Below are 18297 nucleotides of genomic sequence, written 5' to 3'. Positions count from 1 at the left end.
GAGACTCAAAACAACCCCAAAGAAAGGCAAAAATGACTACCAAGAGCACAAACGTTTTGTGTCTCTTTCACTATGGGTGGCTTATCTATGTAGGAGTAGTGGAGGGCCTTCTATATTTTTGTGCCCATCGGCCCACCGTCTACTTTCCATCCATGTTCATGTGTGATTACTGATCTGTGTGTTATTGTCACGTTGCAGTCCTGATTGGCCATGGTGGCTCCTGAGACGGGGGGACAGTAGAGGATCCTTCAGCTGTGTGTCTCCTGGCCCGCACTGCAGTACGCCACCTCCCAGATATGAGGACTCTCTACCCTGCCTGTGTAAACACCTACATGAGTACAGACTGCGTTCCATTAAGCAGTAGAACCTCCACTCTTGTCCCTTTAGACAAACCAACTGTGACTCGGCGCCTGACCCATCCCAGCCTCCCGCCTGTCCCGGCCCATCCCGGAGTGATGCAAGACTGAAAGTGAAAACCGGGCAAAGCTTATTGAATTCACCTCTGTAACAGCCATTTGTCTAAAACCTTACGTGTGTATTATTTAATCTAATACATTTTCACTCCTTTGAACCCTGTGGGTCATTTGAATCAATACAGTTTCAACACCCCCCCCCCAGTCCCCCAGCCCCAATACCCTTCCCTCACAAATGACTACTTTCACTTGTAAGGTCCCAAACATCTGTTGAATATGTAATGAATAAGATATGAGAGCAGTGGAGGGTTCAGTGAAAGGATGAGGACAGTGGTGGTGGTGGTGGTGGTGGTGGTGGGGGGAGCCGGGGAGGTTGGTGGCAAGAGGCAAGAGGCAGCCTTTTGCTTGATGTTGCCACCTCCTGGCTGTGACACCTTCAGTATAATCAACAGCTGTCTTATTAGCTTTTTACATTTTTATCTATAGAGGATCTAATTTATGTCCAGTGTTTGCTTGTTTATGAAATATGTATAATATCAGATGATTATAATCTGCATGATTCAATAAAAAAAAAAACAGCAGAGGGAGTGAAAAATAATAATACACAGAGATGTCCACATTTGAAATCCAGAAGAAGCTCTGAGATGATGGGACTGAGCACCTGCAGAGAAACTGTAAACAAAACAAAAAAATCACTGGGCCAACGAGTAATGGACAAATAGTGATGTTGATGGAGTCCACTGAAGAAGGACAGTTGTGTAACATTTCAGTGGACAGCTGGAGCTCTGCTTGGGTACCAGTCTCCAACATACAAATATTACTGTCCATGTCCCATTCACTGTTACCGTTTTCATTTTGCGGTCAACTCGCCATCTGCATAAAGTCACATGTTTTGGGCACAGTTATAGGATCTTTAGAGATATTTTAATATAAGTAATGTTTTATCTAATAAGTTTAAAAAAATGTGCTGATATGTTTTTATTTGACGTTTACTCTGAAACAGAGTTTGGATGTTATGCTTGTGTTTTTAGACATTTCAGTCTTCATGTGTGAACATGCTGAAACCTCTTATCTTGAAGAGCTTCATATATATTTGTCCTGTCACTTTGCTCGACACTGTGTTTCACTGGAGATCTTACAAAGTTAATCAGAGCGCTCTCACCCACAGCTAGAAAGTAGTTGGCCAACATCGTGAAGTTGTGATGCCACGACAAAAAAAAAAATGCAGTGAACTGGGGGGGCGGTCCTTTGTTTTGGTTTTGTTGTGCCTGTAATATCAGGCTGTAAGTATGCTGTTCATTCAACATTTAAAAGTAATTTGCGGTATAAACATGTTGAACCAAGCGGCTTAAAACAGCAACTTCAAAAAGCGATTTGAAAAAAAAAGGAAATAGATTTTCCAGTTTTGAATCATATGTGCATGTTCACAAACACTGCCTGAAATGTTTAACACCACAAGATTGACATGGATACGTTTGTGTTTTCTGTTGGATTAACTCTTTTAAGTTACGGTGTATGAGTTTGTAATTGTATTTATAGGAGTGGTGAATGTGAGGCTTGTGCTTTTCCTCCCTGTTTCTCTGTCAGACAAAGCCGAGACTCCTAGTGTGACATACATGTCTTATCCACAGAACCCGTTGGCTGTCACATAACATATATCCTGGATGACTTTTAATAATATATTACTATGCATCACTTATCATACATATGTAAGAATCCCTCTGATGGAGCCTGACCCATGTTAGCCCTGTTGCCATCATTGTTAACTTTGTGCTACTGTTAACCGAAGCAGTGAAGCACATTGCTCGTGAGATTTGCAATAAGCAGCCATTATTCCTATCTTCTGTCCTCTAAAGGGAGAAAACTGTGAACTCTCATGTGTACCGAAACGTAACCAAAACCTATAACACAGACTAAGTGATACTCAAAGGAGCTTTTCCAACACTTGTGACCATGGCTTTGTCACCCTCATCGTCTAATCCTCCCACCCCCTGACTTGAAACTGTCTACTTGCTGTTGATGTGTCTGAGTTACTGGACTGGTTATTTGTATCTTCTATTTTGCTCTGTTTTATTTTCTCTGGTCGTATGACACTGGACTGTTGTGAAGGAATTTGCTTGCAATGATAGCAGCACATACGTGTACTGTAAACTCTTAGGGAAAAAGACCTGTCTTTGCTGTAGTATTGGACACACTACTGATGGAAGAGAAACGACTGTAGGCATCAGGAGACACGTGTACTGTGGGCGAGGTGGTGAGTTGAAGGATGGAGGGCCTGTATTTATATATAAATATCCATACTTCTGCATATTGTCCTGTAAACTATGTAGAAATTGACAGGAGCAGGGATGTGTTTTTAGGTTCAAGAAATGAGGCAGTAAGTGTAACCTGAAGGACAGCAGTGCACTTGAAGTGTCACATGCATGGGTGCCTTATGTTTGGAGTTGTGGGAGCAGGAGCACAGTTATCAGTGCTCAGCTGAAAGGGCTGTTAATCACCACGAGGCAGATGCAGAAACAACCTCTCCTCTCAGTCCAAGGTGAAGTGGAGCATTCTTGAAAATGAATTACTGCCTTATAAAGAATGTTACATTGAGTGTATGACGAAGAAGTCTCTCTGAATCTGGACTGTTAAATCCTTGAGTGGAATGAAAACATTCATGGGCCCCATATACTTAGAAAATCAGCATAGTTCAGATTATGGATATGAGTTTTTTTTTTCTGAAAAGAGCATCAAAATGCTCTGCTGTTTAGCCTCCACCTTCAATTCTCCACTGCATTTTGCTCTACATTCCCCTAATGCTTGGTGGTGTGTATTTGCTGTATTTGCATTCAGTCTAAATGGAAAACATACACGCATAAATAAATGTCTCAGTATGATTCAAACACTGTCTCTGATTCCGAAAAAAGGGGAGAGGGATTTCACTTTGACGTGTTACCTAAAATGAAGAAGTGAAACGTGGGAAAATGTATTCTTTTTTTTCTTCTTTTACTTATATGACTTTCATGCATTCATAATTCATCCTATGTAATAAATTGTTGTTTTTGTAATATAAGAGCAATGGGTAGTATTATTGTTGTAGTGGAACAAAAGGAAAATTACCTTGTTTTGTACTGTCATCTTGTGGCCAAAATCTGCAAATGTAACTGCTTTTAAGTTTTTTTGTGTGCCGTTAGTGCCATCTAGTGTATTTTCTGCTTCACTTCACTCAACATATAAAAGGACTTTACACACACAGAAAATGCCATAGATGTTCAGCATTTATATGTTATGAAAAGAATGTTCAGACAAAAAAGTATACAGAAGATTGACCCCTTTTCCTTAAAGGAGCATTCCACAGATGTTACACATCAAATCAGTTTACTAGTCATGAGGAGTACTACTAAGCCAGTTGTATAATGTCTTCTGTGGCTCTGGGGGAGCATTGTCAAGTCTGTGAAAATAACCCCTGACGCTGTCATAGTGATGTCATACAGGGTTATCCCGGGTTGGGGTTTGGGACTGAAGACAGAAAGCCTGTGGAGTGGCCATTTACAATGCATGAAGACTCAAATGAAGAGTTGGCCACATATTGCATTATGGGAAGCGTAGGAGTCAGTGTTTTTGGAACTTGACGCATACCAGGGACTAAAAGTTGGGATGTCTAGGCCTCTGCTTCTTCAATTTTGACAAGTGCAATAGTAAATTATTGGAGTACACCTTTAATAAATGAAAAGTATCTACCCCCCTTAACCCAGATATTTTGTGCCATTTAATTCAGTTGGATGCTGAACAAATGCCAAAGCCATGAGGAAGAATATTTCCATAAATCAGTTCTCACATAGGCCATATGTATTGACGGATGGACCAACAGAGCTTGACATTGTTCTATAAATCAATAATCTTTATTAACACAGTATAAACAACAAACAGCAACAGAGGAAACCCTCGTGTAGAGCGTATATGGACAGTTGACCCAGTACATCTCAGAGGGGCTGACAGAAGCATAGACATGGGGCTGATCATGATTCAGATTTCATGGTACAAATACAGTATACACAAACCTATCGGGTGCATGGACCTTGCATGTTCCTAAAGCCATTCGTTTGCAGATGGACAGAAGATAGAGGACAAGTACAGTCATGCTGAGCAACAGTTAGCTACAGTATGAAACAGAGTTATTACATAAAAACCAATTAAATCATTTCTTTAGAAAGGTTTTTTTTATATAAATGATTTGAAGTGTACAAAACAGTATATTACACATTTCTTGATGCATGATTCTGAACAAGACCCAGTAGCCTACAGTACACTTCCCTTCAAAGTACAAACTACTTAACTGGATTACAAGCCAAATACAGACTGCAGTAGCACAGCAGTCCCACATGGCATCAGGAGACTATGGGAAAAGGAAAAGAAAAACAGCAGCATCGTCTTTTAATAAGAATACACACCTATAAAAATGCACCAAGCCTCATATATTGCCAATATCCCATGCGAAACAGCAGAATGCCATTGCCAAACTAACCTTGGCAACTTCAGCATTGCACAAAGGATGCTGCCCCCCCTGATCCCAACACATACAGTATCTATCAACACAGCAGCATGTAAACATTACCGCGGCTGCTTCATAGTTCTATATGTTTTCTAATATTTTTGATATACATATGATAAGTTAAGGCTCTTTAAGGACCTGAGGATTTTGAACATATGATGAGGCACACAGAAGGCAAAGAATAGCTGTAGACACAGGGCTAACTGAAAGAATGAGGAGCATGAGACAGCCACAAGGGTCTGGTCACTGGTGCAGCTCAATGGCCAAAGTAGAGGAGCCCAGGGGAGATGCTCTCCAAAACAGCATGGCGTTATTTCTGGTAACAAGGTCAGTAACTATCACATGGATGGCTTTAAAGCAACACTAGAGAACTTTTCCTGCTTTGGTTCCCCTACAGGTTGGAAGCGGAATTGTCCATTACATTACATTGTCCAGTTCATTCGAACTACAGATCCGCTACCCGATCTGGCAGACTTGCATAATGTAATGTAATGGACAATTATTCCGCTTCCAACCTGTAGGGGGAAGTTCTCTAGTGTTGCTTTAAGGACCCCATCGACTTTGACTTCTTGGTCACCTTCCCCAAGAGGACTGGCACCAAAAACATGGTATGCTAATGCATTAGCATTCAGCATGTTAAAGGACATGTTTGGCTTTTTTTTTTTGCCCGTGCCATATGTACGCTGAAAGAGTTATTGGCCGCTGTAATTATTCCGTCTGTCCATAAAACCATCCCTTCCGAGTGCACTTATAATGTAATTTACAGTTCAGCGGAAGCTAACAAGAGACTTCAGCATTCTTCAGTTAGCAAACTCAAGTGGGTATCTTTGTCAGGGTAGTGTAAGTATGTTTTGAATTGATAAAAGATTCAAAGATTTGGAATTTTAAGTTTATTGTCAGTGTATTATAGCCTCGTGAGACCATCCTGATCTCGCGAGCTCCAGTTTTCCACTCGCAGATCAGTCTGACATCTTGAGATAGAGAAAATTTGGAGCCGTTTGCCAAACGACCGAACAATCAGCGTTGGTTTTGAGGCGGGTTTAGGTGTGACGCAACAGTTGTTTAGACTGTTCAGTCTAAACAACATGGCGGCTTCCTCGGATGAGATGAGCGTAGCTATCGCGCACGTTTTATCCGAATTAGAAAGTATTCCTTCGTAGAAAGAAGAGCAAAATACGGCACTGGAGGCTTTTTGGAGGAAAATATGTTTTTGCTCTTCTTCAGAAGTGTACCGTGAAAACTTGGTGGGGATTGTCGTTGATGAGGTTCATGTCACATACAAATGGTAAGTTTAAAAACGTTAACGTTAGCTACGTTACCTAACTTAATTGTATGTTAAACGATGGCATTAGAAGAACCGCAAGGTCCTTGAAGCCAAACTAACGCTAGCTACATTAACTTAGCTAGCTTCGTTGATCTGATTGGTTGATTTGGCCCGTCTATCACCAATATAGGTGTTGATAGACAGATGGTTGATCCAATCAGCTAACCAGTATTTTCGCCCCTTCCCAAAAGTTCTCCAATGGAAAGTTCCCAGATGGATATGCCGAGCAAATGCGAAGCAATCCATCTGGCGGAGTCAGGTTAAGTGTATTATCCTAGCAACAAACTTACATGGGACTACCAGAATGTATCTCTCTGATGCTCCTCAGCAAGGAAATATTTGGAAACAAACACAAATAGGGGATTTTGTATTTTAAAAATAAACAGATCTTTGGAAGAGAGCTACTTGATTTAGCTAACTCAGACTGCTACAGCCTCATGTTAGCCCCATCTTTTGCAGCGTAGTCGTACTGCAAAGGGCCAGTATGGACAGGAGGGATGATAACGAAGACACATAACTCAAGTATTGTATTAAGACAGACTTGACATTAATCCCAACTTATCCTATACGTAATTAGTGCCAGAAGCATTATCTGATGTAGGAGGATAACCCAGAGTGAATTTTTTTTATTCTACATTCTGCAGAATCATGACATATAAAAATAAGATTAAAAAAATTAAAATAAAGATTGCTAACTTTTTCCAGTTTGCTATAACTGTCCCAATATGGTAATGCATTAACATGTGCTGTCTAGAGACAGATGATTTTAAATGCTAATCCTCTCTTCAGTACTTGGTAAGATGACCAGTAATGACAAACAACCATGTCGATGCAGTCCTTTGGGTAACACATCTGTGAAATATTGCAGAAACAGAAACATAGGGATGTAGCAGATAACAGTAAATAGTTCATTCACTTGAAGAAAACAAACTACTCTGATCTACAAGTATTATCTTATTTCAGAAGATCACAAGTTCACTATTAAATCACATTGTTAACCTCCAGACTGGAACATTTGATGATGTTATTTGCCATGCACTTAATTGTTTTTCGCTCCAGTAAGCCCAGACTGATTTCAAATTGATGAAAGAAAAAATAAAATCTATAAAAGCTCAACATGTCATACAAAAAGATGCATATAAGACATTTTTCTTTTTTCTTTCTTTTTTCTTATGAAAGCTGCTTTGGTAACAACATAGTCACGACATCGCTCAATCTCCTTTACTTAGCCTGGGTGCTGAAGGGGGCTCCTTCCCTGTCATCTCAATGGCGTATTTTTTTTATTTCTTCCTTCTGCCTCTAAAATCTAAATGAATGGATCTAGTTACACCAGAGTGGGCTGTGTTTGCGTTCCGCCGTAGAGCTGTCTCCACATCAGATGCAACGTCTGCTGGGAGCTGTTTGTCATAAAGATGTCCGCGCTGTGAAAGACAGTGCTATTGTACTGAGGGCTGACAGAGTGGAGACCTTGGATGCTGAGCCGACTGCGTTGGGGCCTGAAAAGGTTTAGAAAAGAACGAGGCTGTTAGTCTGTTCGCTGTGGGGGGAAAAAACATATCGAGTTCTGCCATTTCATTTCTTTAATTGGCCGCCTCTTCAGCCTGCTTTTGTAATTACAAGCTGAAATGCTTGAGAGCTATTACTTGAGCAGCTTTATGAGATATTAAAAGTATTCTAAATAAATTGCTCAACTTTTCATGCAACGTTTGCATTATGGCATCACGTAGAGACCATAATTACACAAATGTCTCATGTAGCACATTATTTTCCCACTCTCCTTGTTCCTTTGGAGATGATGATAGCTAATCTGTTCTGGCAAGACGGCAGCAGGGGATTGAATTATTCAGCTCAGCCATGAGGGAGGCACTAACTAGCTCTCCACTGACCTGGTATCCTTGGGATGGTGATCTGCCTGCTACTGCTGCCTTCCCCTCCCTCTCCAAATGGCTTTATCTGGATGATATAATCCTCATCAGTGGGCAGGGCGAGTTCTACAGAGGTTGTGTTGGTTTCCATGACGTTGGGGTGGCTGTGTAGATTCTTCTTGTACAGCACCTGAGGACGAATGGTGCAAGTCAGGTCAAGAATCAGGCATATAAGCAATAGCAACACAAACACAATTTTCTGATCAAACCAAGCGAGTGCTTACTTTGTAACCAGTAACCTCTGACTCATTCTCAAGAGCTTTGACCTGCTCCCAGTTCAATATAATCTTGGAATTTGATGTGTTCCACATCACTTTAACCGGTGGCTGACTGGGTGCTGAGAGCAGAAAAACACATTATTCACCTCAAAGAAAAGCTGAACAGTGGTAAAGAGTGGCCGGTATAGTTATAATTAGATCTGATACTTACGTGGTTTCTTGGTGGTAACGTTGACCGTGTTGCTGGGAGGCCCCGTTCCAGCAGTGTTATACGCCCTCACTGAGATGTAATATGTGGTGCTGCCTTTCACCCCGTGGATAATAGTAGACGTTTGATTTCCCACAGTCTTTTGCACACTGGCCGTGTCTTCCCTTTCACTTCTACTCCAGTACCTCACCTGAAAAGCAACAGGGCAGAACCACAGACGTGAATGCAGTAAACACAACAGACACCTTAAAAGCTTTCTGTTACACCCTGTCAATGAAGTGCAAACTGGCAACAAGGAGATGCGAACTCAACCGGATGGAAGATGTGAACTGGTCTGAAAACAAGCTTCAGCAGCATGTCACCTCATGCACCTTTTGGCATCAGTTGTGCTCATCAGACGTGTGTCATGGTTTAAGTGTTAAAGAGTGAGGTCAAATATGCAAAAGAAAAAAAGGAATAGGAAGAAAAAGAATCCGCAAAAGTCCTCTGCCATTCACTTCTGCTGAAAACAGATTTTCTTTGTCACCCCGATTGTCAGGGCTGAAATAGCTGGCACGCTTGAAAGCACAAATATAATTTGTCTGTCCTCACAGGAATGGTTTGCTCAGGTCTTGCTCCTCTGTTGACTTTGAGTGGTCAACAATTTATAATTCTAGCACTTTATGCAATCCGTGGATGAAAACAACGCCTTTGTTCACATCTTGGATTTCAATAATGAGCTGAATTAAAATGACAAGAACTAACTGAGTGCAAAGCCAGTGTCTAAAACTGCTTTGTTGTGTGGATTAGAAGCTAAATGGTCTATCCCTTAGAGTATTGCATCAGTACGCTAATCAGGGTGGTTACAGTACTTAGGTAAACAACAAGAGGAGCACAACTAAACCCACAGGCATGGGACTAGGCTGGACCATTATGCATGCAGCAAGCTAGTATCTCCTAGGCCCAAGGTGCATGAGCCTGAAACACTCATCAATAATAGAAGAGAACAAGATTCAACAGCATTAGTTGGCATGTGCACACACACACACACGCACGCACGCACGCACGCACGCACGCACGCACGCGCGCGCACGCACGCACACACGCACACACACACACACACACACACACACACACACACACACACACACACAGTATACAGGGTATTTCATTGCTCACCTCATAGCCCAGCACTCTTTTTTTGCTGGCATTCCAGGGCAAAGCTTTCCATGAAACTTCAATCTCGGATGCAGAGAGGCTCTTGGCACGGACCCTGGTGGGAGCTCGGCCAGGCTCTGGAGTTAATGTATAAAGACTCTGAATGATTTTAAAAGTAACACTAAGCTTTGATGACCCCTCAAAGTAGTAACGTCAAAACAGTTTCAGGGCTATTTCTTTTATCCGAACAACAGAGGGAGGGAAGTATGGGGAAGACGTCTGCAAGTGCTGATAAAAGCACGCTGGCTGCAGGATCACTGCTGCCCTGCTCATACCCTGGATGGATCTAGTCATGTACTGTACTCATGTATTAATGGTGGATGAGCGAGTATAGCTACCCCATCACACGTTGTGTATGAAATGTGATGATACGCACCTTCCTCAGCAGAGTAGATGGTGGTAACAGGTCCAAAGGGCCCCTCCCCCTCATTGTTGTAAACACCGACCTTCACATGGAAAGGCGAGAAGGGCTGGATACTTTCATTTTTAAAGACATATCTGGATGCTTCAGCAGACGGTACGGCAGCCTGCATCCATCCTGTGGCACCATGGGGTCGAAACGCCAAAACGTAGCCAAAACCCGGCCCATTCTGTAGCTCCTCTGGAACCGGCTGCAAAAAAAACACAATTTCAGCACTTAAAACTAAATAATTTCAATGCAATTTTCTAATAAAACTCTCAATTCTTAGTTAATGAATTAACTTTGGACAAAACATTTGGAAGATTAAACATCAAGAAGAAAGACATGGCATTCAATTTTTGAGGCAATGGCTTTGCCTCATATAACATGCTGTACACACAAGAACTATTACTGGACACATCCATTACACAGTACAGTGCACTCAGCATGATACCATAAACTCAGCTGTTGTCCAGACTGATAACATGCCTCGTACATTTATAGCTGCACACTTCCTTCTAATGGATAAACCTACCCTCTTCTCTTGTCCACTAATAGATAAATGGTCATATATAATCACTTAATTTCACTTAATTCATTTCTTCGAAAAAGCCAAAAAGCACAATGTGAGCACTTTAATGAGTACATTTACATGCACACCAATATTCCACTATTATTCCGAATTTTATTCAGGTCATATAAACAGCATATTACTGTTTGGATATTCCAAATAAGGCCTTTTTCCGAATTTAGCTGATTAAGCCATGTGGGATATGCTGGTATTATTTGGGTTTTAGAGGCATTCTTTGGACATGTATACAGCGCATTCGGAATATTTGTCTCAATCTGGGTTTTTACCGCAGTTTGCAATAGTTTACGGCCAGTTTTATGGCCTGTTTATGGCTTACGGTCAGCTCTGTGTGTTGCTATGGTTGTTGTACACAAACCAACCAGCAAAAAGTTCAAGTGAGTCCGGCTGCGGTAGAGACGAATGCTCAAAAGAAAAAAAACACAGCTACTTTTAAACATTATAAAAGACTTGCATATCAACAGGTTTATGGATATGCACAAAAATAGCAACGGCAACCTTTTCTAGGAGGTGGTTGAAGGAATGAAAGAGGGACGCTGTTTTTTGCACGGTTGAACAACTTTGAAAAAAATCCTGTTTTGCAGGGCTGAATGTACAAATAAACGGGAATATTAGTGGACTATTCACTTTCATTACCCATGTAAACAGCTTAGTCGGAATATTGTCTTTTTCGGAACAAGGGCAAAAATCGGGAATATTATGTGCATGTAAACGTAGTCACATGTAATTTTGTTTCCATTTTCGGTGTATGCTGTAATAATGTATTTCATTATTATTTTATAATTTTATTGTGTTTTGCTACATGTGCAGCTAAACTAAATTGAACTTTCCCTCTAGTGCCACCATCAGGCCAAGATCTGAACTCTCAACGGAAGATTTCTCATTATATAATGGCAGAATTTCAGGGGGGTTAAGCCCATTTGACATTAATGAGCCCAAGGAATTTTGCACTACTGCCACTGTCAGGACTAAAGCCCAACTACAGGTAACACATTAAACTTGTAAGCACAAGTCAAGTTGTGAATTGTAAAATTTAAAAATACAACACTGCACCTCTGCTTTTATTTCCAAGGGAAAATATGCCTCAGGAATTTTGAGGGCTGAGGCAGAATTTCGGCTTTGTTAAGCAAAAGTTAGACTTTAATTGAACTCTTGCATATTGAAACATCAACACTGATTCTGTAAAACATTTCACAGCAGGGGGCTGATGACTTTGATCAGCATGAATAAATATAAGCTTTTGGAGCTGGACTGATATGCAAGGGCTTTGTAGGAAACAAATATAAAAGAAGGGCAGAAAAAAAGAAAGACAAAATGAAAGAAAGGGAATTTCTTTTGAAAAAAGTTAGGATTTTAAAGAAACCATTGAGTTTAATTATCTTATTGAAACCTCAAAAGCATTTTTCTCTCCCCTAGGGTGACAGCAGCAGTTATTGCCTCTCTGTTCTTAAAAATGAAATGCCATACATTAAGCCGTTGAGCTGTTATTAATGAAACAGAGGCCCAGATCAACAGAGAATAATGACGCCTGGCTCCCTCCTCCATGGGTGAGAGGGTCCTGAGCAAGCTTGCTTACCTCCCATGTGATGACTAATTCGGAGCGACTGCCACCGCCTCCACTGACGTTGGCTGGTGTGACCTTCGGAGCTGGAGGAAGAAGACAGATCAGCTTAGCCCTAATGACTTCACACAAAGCTAAAAAGGAACTTGTAATCGTTTTCCATGTTAGTACTTTCCCACTGCAGAGAGAGGTAACTTTTTGACATATTTGAACTTCAACATCCAGAAATCCATTAAGACATCAGCAAACCTCTCACAGCTGAGTCGTGTTTGCAGACGTGGCCAGCCTGTGATGCTTTTTATACCAAAAAATACCAAAGGGGCAAGACAAAGACACACAAAGGATCTAACCTTGGTGAATCCAGCTCTCTCTGGGTACATTATTGATTGCTACTTTTTTAGAGATGACTTAAGGTTCAATTTCAATAGCATTTCAGTTTTTTGTGGCAAAGAACTGACCACACCCAACACCAAATCTAGAACCAAAACTGTGGAACCTTCATTTGAGGTTTTGTTTTTTTGTTTGTTTTGTTTTGGGAAATATGCTTGCTAAGAGTTCAATAGGAAGATTGATACCAGTCTTATATGTGAGAGTAGTATCGATCTTCTCATCTGACGCTTGGTAGGAAAATGTTGAACTATTCTTTTCATAAAATGAAACAAATGAGGTAAATCACATTAGTTTTGGAAGGGAAGAACAAACAAACATACATACATTTTTTTTAAAAAGGCATAAGAAAAGTTTTGGTATGCTCATGCAGTACATACAGGTCCCTTTTGTCCTTGCTTGTTTAGATGGCTTGCTGGGCTCGCCGGTCCCGATGGTGTTGCTGGCCAGGACTCGAAACTCATACTCCACCCAAGGGCTCAGGTCTATTACTGTAGCTGTCATCCGGTGGCCCCCCACCACCTCAGGAACTGGCATAAAACACAGAGTGTCCCCTTCAGTATAACAAAGACTTTGTGTGTGTGTGTGTGTGTGTGTGTGTGTGTGTGTGTTCTGTGTGTGTGTGTTTGTGCGTGCGTGTGTGTGTGTTTGTGTGTGTGTGTGTCAGCTTAGCATCAGCAGCAGAGTGTCCTCCAGGCTGACAGACCTGGTAGGACTCCACCACAGGTAGGCTACATAGGACAGGTGTAATCCCTCACAAGGACACATAATGCACACGCTAAAGGTGCTGACACACCAAGCAGACGGCAAAGAATCAGAGGCTATGAAAGGCCCACTGTGGCTTCGTCTCGCGTCTCCTCTCGTCGTCTTTGTCTTGGCCAAAAAGTTGCGCTTGAACACACCAAAGACTACAGTCGATGGCCAACTAGCACGTACGTTCTGCGCCTGCTTGAGAGGAAATAACTTTCCAATGATGATTTGGCTGAAAAAAGAAGATGAGGGCTGACCGGGGCCGATGAGTAGCGCCGGTGCGTGATGCACCGCAACAACTAGGGCGGCGGACGCTCACGAAAATCTCCTTGGTGTGTCAGCACCTTAACTAAAAAAAACAACAATAGACGAATCGCCTATAAAGAAATATACTGACTATTTCTACACTATACAACACTATATATACTGACTAACTGACTATACACTACTAACTCTCTAGTTTGAAGATAATATTATGTCTTTAGCTCTCTAGTAATATACAATAAAAATCACAATGATGCACAGCATATAGAAAAAAGAGAGACGATTCCACTAGAAATGACAAAAACTCAATTTCTTCTGTGGAAGGAGGAGCTCTGTCTACCTGCAAGGTCCTAATGTAGTTATGTTTCAAATATATGATCCTGATGTGGTAAATCAATGGGGCCAGTAAAACTATCTTAGATCTAAGTGTCCTTAATTCACAAAAATATCAATAGAACAAGGTATACAGTATGACATAAATGCACATTGTACCAATCATGCGTGAATGCTGAGCCCCATTAAAAGAGGATGTGGGGGTAAATTACACCGCCGCTATCACTTAACTGCACTATCAAATTACACCCTTGGCAACAAGCTTCATCATCATGATGAGATCCATGTTTCAGAATTCTCAGGAGTCCGATAAATGGTCATGCTACAATTGCGTACCATTTGGGGCTGGGGTAAAAATTACATCTTCAATATTCTCACAGGCGAGGCAGAATGAAGAGTGGCCTCCTCCATGTGATTGGAGGAGGCCACGGCTGGATGGAGAGAGCTTACCTGTGGTGACAGCCTGCCACCCGAGGGAAAATGGCGTCCTGGCCTGGATGGTGTATGCCGTAATTGGACTGTGATTATCGGGACCAGGCCTCCAGGACAGAGAGGCTGTGGTATCAGTGATTTCTTCTACATGGATGCTGGTAGGGGGCCCCGGGGGACCTGATAGATGGCATAGCCAGGCAGCAAAGAGGAGAGAAAGATAGAGAGACAGACGGAGGAAGATGAGCGAAGGGAAGGAAATGTAAATTGGGAAGAGATGGGTTGCAGTGATTTTAGCACCTGCAGCTACTGTAGCGAAGTCAGTGAAACCGTTGGGAGCTATTGGGTATAATTAGACAGTAAATTTCCTTTAAACCTTGAACAGAGAATTTTTTTTATTAGCCTCCCTTTTCGTTCTATCCTTTTATGTCTTTATCAGTGAGGCACAGCCAGTCACAGTAAACATGAATCACTAACATACTCCTTATTTCTTCAGCAGTAGATGAATGATAAATATTAAATAAAAATATATGTTTTCAAACCTTAAACACTACTGGTCAGTAGCCATTTTGAATTGAAGCATGTTTATTGTCAGTTAAAGCAAAAGCAGAATGAGCGTTGTGACTCACCTCTGACAACCAAGTCGACAGCAATGGAAATGCTGTCCACCTTCGTTTGCACGGCACACGTGTACTTCCCTGCATGCCTCAGCTGGATATTTCGAATCATAATGTCTCCTGCCGAATGCTGCTGTCATTCGACACACCCACACACACACACACACACACACACACACACACACACACACACACAAAGAGTTCCATAAGCAACATGGAAAGCCTCCAGCTATTGTAATTCAAGAACAATACTGACTTTTCAGCCACATGGGAACAAAACCAGCTGAACAGAAAGCTCATTCTCATGTATGTATATCTTGAAAAATAAATCCACAATTGCTCATGCAGCCTTTCTTTCCATATTCTAAAAAGGACACAGAAATACCTCTCTATATTGGGCACACTCCATGCCTTTATTTTATCACTCTAATTGCAGAAATGTACCTGCTCAAATAGCTTGATTTTGGTATAGAGCAGTTTCATTTAAGGAGCAGCCTAATGGCTAGTCTGACAGTTAGTTCTTTAACGGAGCCTTTTATTCCATCTCTAATTGCAATTCCCACTCCTACATTATCATTTCATCAGAGCAGAGGAGAGCAGGTTCTGTAATAAATTAAACATGCAGAAAGCTGTTGCACAATGGCAGTAAGAATTCTATGGAGAGGCTGGTAGCTTAATCAAGTGTAAACAAAGTGTAGATACACAGTACAGCAATTCATTAGTGAGAGAAGACTGTAAATTATCGTATAAGAAGCAGTTTTTGAAAGAGCCTTGAATTGCTGTTTTTTGAAAAAAAAAAATGAGCCAGCGTATCACATGACGAGATGTAAGCTGCAAACCTTTTAAAGTATACAGTGGCTGACTGAGACTGGTTGGAGGGTGTGTATGTAAATTTTATTTTAAAATAAACCACAGGCAGCAATTTTCTGCCCATAAATAATACACTTGAAACAAACATTCCCTCTGCACTGCGGCTGAATTTATTATGACCCTGCTAAAAGAAGAAAAGGTATAGTATTGATGTACCAATGAATCTTCAGTCACCTCTTGACCTTTATTCAATGAAATTTCTGAAGAGGGTTGAAAAATAAATCAATGTCTTGTATGTAGCAGAAGAGCACAGTCACACTCATAAAATGAGCATTCTTCAACACACCACAATACGGTTTGTTTCCTAATTAATAAAAGCTGGGACAGTAGACAGGTTTCTAAACGACGTCATCATCGGATGACTGAAAGCTTATAGAGAACACTAAAGCTATAGTGCGTAATTTCTGTCTCACCCATGAGGAATTCTAAGTAATGACAACAATTCTGTCGGTGCATCCACATGATACAGTTGCTAGTAGCCAAGGAGGACACGGAAGATTAAGAAAACATGATGGATGGAGAAGAGGTAATTATCTTTACTCGAGTTTCTGCGCGCGAAAGTCATCGGACGACACCAATTTCTAAACATAGCCATACTGAGAAATACAGAAATATTTTGGATCATTTAAAGTTTCAGTGTCAGACTTGGTGACAGCTTTTCGAGGTGCAGACCTTTGGCTTTAGATGAAAACTGCATCACGTTATTACACTTATAATATTACAGAGGGGGAAAAAAGTCTTTTTTCATGATTCTGTGTGGCTGATGAATACATAATTCTGAATACACATATAAAATCCTGTATCGAGAGTATCAAATGAGTGAAACTTGCCTGTATACATTGCAGGTATCTAATGAGGTTTAGCGCTAACGTAGCCTACCATAGCTGGCATAAATCTAGTGTTGATGGTGAAAAAGTTCATACAGTGTTACAAATGAGGGAGCTTTTATGCTCTTAATTTCATATATGCTAAAATTACTTTTATTTTGTTATGCTAATGTTAATGTGTTTGAGACACACACAGGTGATTCCTGACTACCACAAGAACTAACTTCGTATGGTCTTGGTAATCGTTATCACTGCTGCTAGCCGCTGTTTCTCACTGGAAATCCAATCATGTTAACTAGGTGCTGTAGATTTGATAGATGTCTATCAAAGTGTGGCATGTATTTAAAAAGTTATAGAAATGCGAGGTTGCGTAATACATTCAATTTTACTATTTTTTTTCAGCACGTCTATTTTTAAATAGTAAAAATGTCCATTTACTGGATAAATTATCATGACATTGTGGCAACTTGATTTTAAAGGTCCCATGACATGCTGCTTTTTGGATGCTTTTATATAGGCCTTAGTGGTCCCCTAATACTGTATCTGAAGTCTCTTTTATATAGACCTTAGTGGTCCCCTAATACTGTATCTGAAGTCTCTTTTATATAGACCTTAGTGGTCCCCTAATACTGTATCTGAAGTCTCTTTTATATAGGCCTTAGTGGTCCCCTAATACTGTATCTGAAGTCTTGGTGCAGAATTACAGCCACTAGAGCCAGTCCCACAATGAGCTTTACTTAGGACGTGCCATTTCTGTGTCTGTAGCTTTAAATGCTAGAGAGGGGGGCAAGGTGGAGGGTGGGGGTGTGGCCTTGACCAACCGTCATGCTTCGCTTATTTGCAAGCCATGATGTCTCTCTCTTTCTCATGGGTGGGCCAAATTCTCTAGGCGGGCAAAGCAGAGAAAGGGGAGGTAACCTTTCCCCTTATGATGTCATAAAGGGAAGATTCCAGATTGGCCCATCTGAGCTTTCATTTTCTCAAAGGCAGAGCAGGATACCCAGGGCTTGGTTTACACCTATCACCATTTCTAGCCAATGAGGGACCATAGACAGGCTGGGGGAACAATGTTAGAAAACCTCATAAAGTGAAATTTTCATGCCATGGGACCTTTAAATACCTTTCTGCACGCACTTCCTACATTGTTTGTAAATGGGAAACCTGTCTTTACAGCTCTCACAACAACACAACCTTTTTAAAAATCAGAGGCCTTGTAGCCTTACAGATTGTCCGAAACTGTGAGGGATTATGTACTTACACCTCCCACTTTTTCAAAAAATCCACCGTGGCTCCCAAAGTGGAGGAGCTGCTCGTTGAAGAACCAGGTGAACTTGAGCTCCAGGGATGGGTCGTGGCTCACTTGACAGGGTAGGACCACACTCTCCCCCACGGTGATGTCCAGCGTGGATGGCAGGGTGGTGATGGCAGTCGGCTCTGAAACACACACCATG

General features: G+C 41.3%; 2 protein-coding genes across 11 annotated transcripts in view; one reads left to right on the top strand and one right to left on the bottom strand.

The window, feature by feature from the left end:
- The window catches only part of LOC116036703 (protein 4.1-like), an 89364-nt gene extending 86066 nt beyond the window's left edge, over positions 1 to 3298 (top strand). For all 10 annotated transcript variants that reach the window (XM_036001729.1, XM_036001730.1, XM_031280286.2 and 7 more), the window contains one exon: positions 199 to 3298. In XM_036001729.1, the coding sequence (XP_035857622.1) occupies positions 199 to 204 (6 nt within the window). In that variant the 3' untranslated portion in view covers positions 205 to 3298. The remainder of the gene's footprint in view (positions 1 to 198) is intronic.
- A 3608-nt stretch (positions 3299 to 6906) lies between these two features.
- The window catches only part of cntn4 (contactin 4), a 159983-nt gene continuing 148592 nt past the window's right edge, over positions 6907 to 18297 (bottom strand). The window contains exons 13-23 of the mRNA XM_031280507.2: positions 18105 to 18280; positions 15162 to 15282; positions 14554 to 14712; positions 13137 to 13286; positions 12385 to 12455; positions 10196 to 10430; positions 9781 to 9896; positions 8626 to 8812; positions 8421 to 8533; positions 8158 to 8326; positions 6907 to 7767 (exon numbers count right to left, since the gene is read on the bottom strand). Coding sequence (XP_031136367.1) covers positions 7676 to 7767; positions 8158 to 8326; positions 8421 to 8533; positions 8626 to 8812; positions 9781 to 9896; positions 10196 to 10430; positions 12385 to 12455; positions 13137 to 13286; positions 14554 to 14712; positions 15162 to 15282; positions 18105 to 18280 — 1589 coding nt within the window. The 3' untranslated portion in view covers positions 6907 to 7675. The remainder of the gene's footprint in view (positions 7768 to 8157; positions 8327 to 8420; positions 8534 to 8625; positions 8813 to 9780; positions 9897 to 10195; positions 10431 to 12384; positions 12456 to 13136; positions 13287 to 14553; positions 14713 to 15161; positions 15283 to 18104; positions 18281 to 18297) is intronic.

The sequence above is a fragment of the Sander lucioperca genome, chromosome 6 (assembly GCF_008315115.2).
Source record: "Sander lucioperca isolate FBNREF2018 chromosome 6, SLUC_FBN_1.2, whole genome shotgun sequence".
In the NCBI taxonomy this organism is placed as follows: domain Eukaryota; kingdom Metazoa; phylum Chordata; class Actinopteri; order Perciformes; family Percidae; genus Sander; species Sander lucioperca.
This window is presented reverse-complemented; position numbering and strand designations above follow the sequence as displayed.